General features: G+C 37.2%; 1 protein-coding gene across 3 annotated transcripts; it reads left to right on the forward strand.

The window, feature by feature from the left end:
* The first annotated feature begins 487 nt into the window (after nt 1-487).
* On the forward strand, nt 488-2,561 carry LOC113319028 (NAC transcription factor 56-like). 3 transcript variants are annotated; one of them, XM_026567334.1, is made up of 4 exons: nt 488-836; nt 930-1,267; nt 1,430-2,093; nt 2,229-2,561. In XM_026567334.1, the coding sequence occupies exons 1-3, from the start codon at nt 641-643 to the stop codon at nt 2,075-2,077; spliced, it is 1,182 nt and encodes a 393-aa protein (XP_026423119.1). In that variant the 5' UTR covers nt 488-640; the 3' UTR covers nt 2,078-2,093; nt 2,229-2,561. The 3 variants fall into 3 exon arrangements, with proteins under 3 accessions (XP_026423119.1, XP_026423120.1, XP_026423118.1); XM_026567335.1 differs by having other exon boundaries at nt 1,430-2,057; nt 2,137-2,561; XM_026567333.1 differs by having other exon boundaries at nt 1,430-2,561.
* The last annotated feature ends 1,321 nt before the right edge of the window (nt 2,562-3,882 follow it).

A 3,882-nucleotide genomic window follows, 5' to 3' on the forward strand; every position in this document is an offset into this window, starting at 1 on the left:
GGTGTTATAAAACATAAGTAACTACGGACTGATTCCGCATAATCCATTATTTTCCTAATCACCAAAATGGTCCAGAATTCAATCTAATTATTGGACAATATTTGGGATTAGTTTAAACCATCAAAGTTACTATTGGTTCGGCTTCGGCATGGGTGTTACCTCTAAAAAAAGGCGTAATCAAAAGGTGGTTTTCTAGAGGAATCAGGTGTGCTGTAGCATAAGAAAAGCCTGACATCAAAAGGGATCAAGCAGTTTCAGAACCAACCTTTCCAACACTCGCCCCTTTTCCCTCTCTTTTACAAGCTTTTGTTGCCTTGCGCTAGTCTTCAAATATGGTCCCACAGTGCATGACTGCGACCATTTTTCCTCAGAAGAATGACACGTGTCGTCATATGAGTGGTTAAAGTTCGGTACTTCAACTGCATCATAGTCCGCTCTATGTCAGCATCTTAACCTCGATACCTTCTTCTCATATAAAACAATCCCTCATGCCACCGCCTCTCTTTCACTCTTTCTCTCTCTGTTCTTCATTTTCATAATCTATACATACTTACTATTACTGCAGAGAAAATCAAAATCAAGGAAGAAAAACAAAAACCCAATTCAGTAATATATATAAAGTAGGAAAACCGGTACGTTCATGGAGAGTACCGATTCATCGTCGGGCTCACAGCAGCAGCAACAACAACCTCAGCTTCCACCGGGGTTTCGGTTCCATCCAACTGATGAAGAACTTGTTGTTCATTACCTCAAGAAGAAAGCTTCTGCTTCTCCTTTACCAGTTAGAATAATTGCTGAAATCGATCTCTACAAATTCGATCCTTGGGAACTCCCTGGTAACTAGCTATCCTTAATTGTACGTGATTAACCAATAACCCTTTATTAATTGAAATCATCCTGATCAAAATCATGTATGGATATGGATTTAGGTAAAGCGACTTTTGGCGAACAAGAATGGTATTTCTTTAGTCCAAGAGATCGAAAGTACCCAAACGGTGCTAGACCTAATCGAGCTGCAACTTCTGGGTATTGGAAAGCAACAGGAACCGATAAGCCGATTTTAACTTCCGGTGGAACTCAAAAGGTTGGAGTAAAGAAAGCACTAGTTTTTTATGGTGGAAAACCACCTAAAGGAATTAAAACTAATTGGATTATGCATGAGTATCGTCTCATCGATAACGTCGCTTCCACCTCCACTACTACCATGCGACCTCCTGTAACCAGCAACATCTCTTCCACCTCGAAGAAAAACAGTACTTCTCTAAGGGTACGTATGACGTATAATCTGCCAACTTCTTAAAGAAATTACTTTAGTCGATCGATAAACCATATATCTGTTATAGTGCACTTTAAGTACATGCAAATTATTTGGATTCAATAACTCTAATTAAACTGTGTTATACTGAATGTGTTTTTTATGTATAAACAGCTTGATGAATGGGTATTATGTCGGATTTATAAGAAGAACAACTCTACTCAAAGACCTATGGATCAAAACAACAAGGACGATTCATCGTTAATGCTGGATGACATGCTCTCATCAGTACTAAGAACTTCATCAACAATTAATGGTGGTGGTAGTAGTCATGTTCACATGACCAATAATAAGTCACAGATTATTACCACTAGTTCTTCAAAAGGAACAACCCCAAATTACTCGGGGTTGATCGAAAACGACGACAATAACAGCTTCTTAGAGGATTTAATATCTGATCATCATCAATTGGGTTCTTCAAGTAATTCCAAGCATGTCAATTCGTCTGCGGTAATTTCTGCACCGACAAATATGAGTACTCCATGCTCTCTCACTCTGAAACGAAACTTACAATCGCCATATTATAACCAGTCGGGAAATGTTAATACATCTCCATCATCCAAGAGAATGATTTTTCAACCCAATTCTGCTCATACAAACAATAATGTCGTGGTTGGTGGCGGTACGGATGGAAGCAATACAATTTCGACTCTGTTAAGTCAGACAGCGCAGTTTCATCACCAACAATCGATTCTTGGGTCTCTGGACGATGGTGTTTATCGGCAGTCTTACCATCTACCAGGCATGAACTGGAACCCTTAATGATGTTTTTATGGTGGTGAGTATATTTCATATGTAAACTCGATCCTCATCAATTTCAGGGTTTCAGAATTAAAGATACTTCCAAATCATCACTTGGTTTTTTGCCACGTCAGTTTGGACAATTTCACTTTACTGTTTTGCTGTTTGCCAGAGAGTTGTAGTACCGTACTATGTAGAAACTCACCACTCAAGTAGAGAGATTGGAAAAAACAGTATTGCCGGGGATTACCTTTTACCATCAAGTTCAGGTAAGATCATAAAAGCCCTTCTATATACAGAGAGAGAGATCTAGCTAGAAAGGGAGCTATATTTCATACAATGTAGTTTTGATTAAATTAGACAATATTGAGGGAATTAAATGGCATGTAACAATAAATGATATATTTATACACCAATACTGCTAAGAGACTTTGGTATTCAGTGTATATAATATAAGTAATATACTGATGCCACTTCAAGCATGATACTTAGATTTTGGTTTTTATCCGCGGTAGTCATTTCTAGCCTATCCGAACTTGTTTGGGACAAAGAGACTCTGTTTTCGGTTTCGGCCAGCTTACTGTTAGATATTTATGTTCAGTCAATCTATAATGGGTCGAGCCCAGTGGGGAAGGAAGATAACTATTCTTGTTCTTACTGTGAAGTGTACGAACATAGAAATTACAGCTCCAGCCTACAAAAAAAAACTCAAATAAGGCACATCTAAGGCACATCTACCTACGAACTAGTATAAATAAATTGTACAATTAGTGTTGCAGTTGGCTGGTGGAGCGACTAAGCAGTACAAGGTCTACTTTCCAAGTACAAATCCATAGCATCTATCAAATCCATGAAAGTGTTAGGATCTTTTTCTCTATAAGTTTTGAAAGCAATGTATATCAGAATATTAATTAGATCACTGATGAGCTCGCAAATTGCAAGCTTTGCCATAATGAAAGAACCTAACCTCTTATCAATTGCTTAGGCTTATGGATAGCGATCATGAATATTGCACTAAATAATTTTGCTTATTATTATTTCTAATTTTTTGCGTATTTTCTTACGTAGTAGCTTGCTTGTAAATGTATTGTTGTCGAAAATTAGGTATGCATAGAGAATATATGCACGATAAATGGTCGATTGTAGATTCTCCATAATGTGTGTTATTCACCCATTGGGGTGTTAATGAGAAAGTGAACGATAACGTAATTGTCATGCATTTTTTTCTTCACGGTATACATCAAAGCTTATCGTATTGTTACTATTATCTGGACAAGGACTTCCCTCCTATAATCTTAAGATTCCATAATAAAGTACCCTTTGTTTTCTTTACTAAATTTCAAAAACATCAATTCGTTTGCTTAATCCTCCTTCGCTCTATCAAAGAGAATGGATGTTACAAAGGTAGTAAGGAGAATGCCAAGGCATTGTCCAAGAACCCAAATAAAGAAACAAACTTTTTTATTTTGCTCGAAAAACAAAGAAATGTACGAATAACAGAATCAAAGAGAACCCTGCCCCTAAAAAGTTAAGGGGAAGCTAAAAGGAACGGAAAGTTATGCATTATCCATATAAATTGGTTCTAATCGTCTAGAGAGATCTCGTGGAGTACCAGTAGGTTTTCAATTTTCAATCACCTTTCTTTTTTCTAGGTCAATTTCATTGAAAAAAGTACTACAGCATAGCCGACCATGAGAACTTTGCAACAGGTATATACCTCACAACAATGAGTCCATGATGACTGACACAGATGTATACAACAATGAGTCCATGATAATTGACATAGATGTACGCAACATTGTAAACCTCACAAAGATGTGCTGCAA

The sequence above is a fragment of the Papaver somniferum genome, chromosome 10, assembly GCF_003573695.1.
Source record: "Papaver somniferum cultivar HN1 chromosome 10, ASM357369v1, whole genome shotgun sequence".
Lineage (NCBI taxonomy): Eukaryota > Viridiplantae > Streptophyta > Magnoliopsida > Ranunculales > Papaveraceae > Papaver > Papaver somniferum.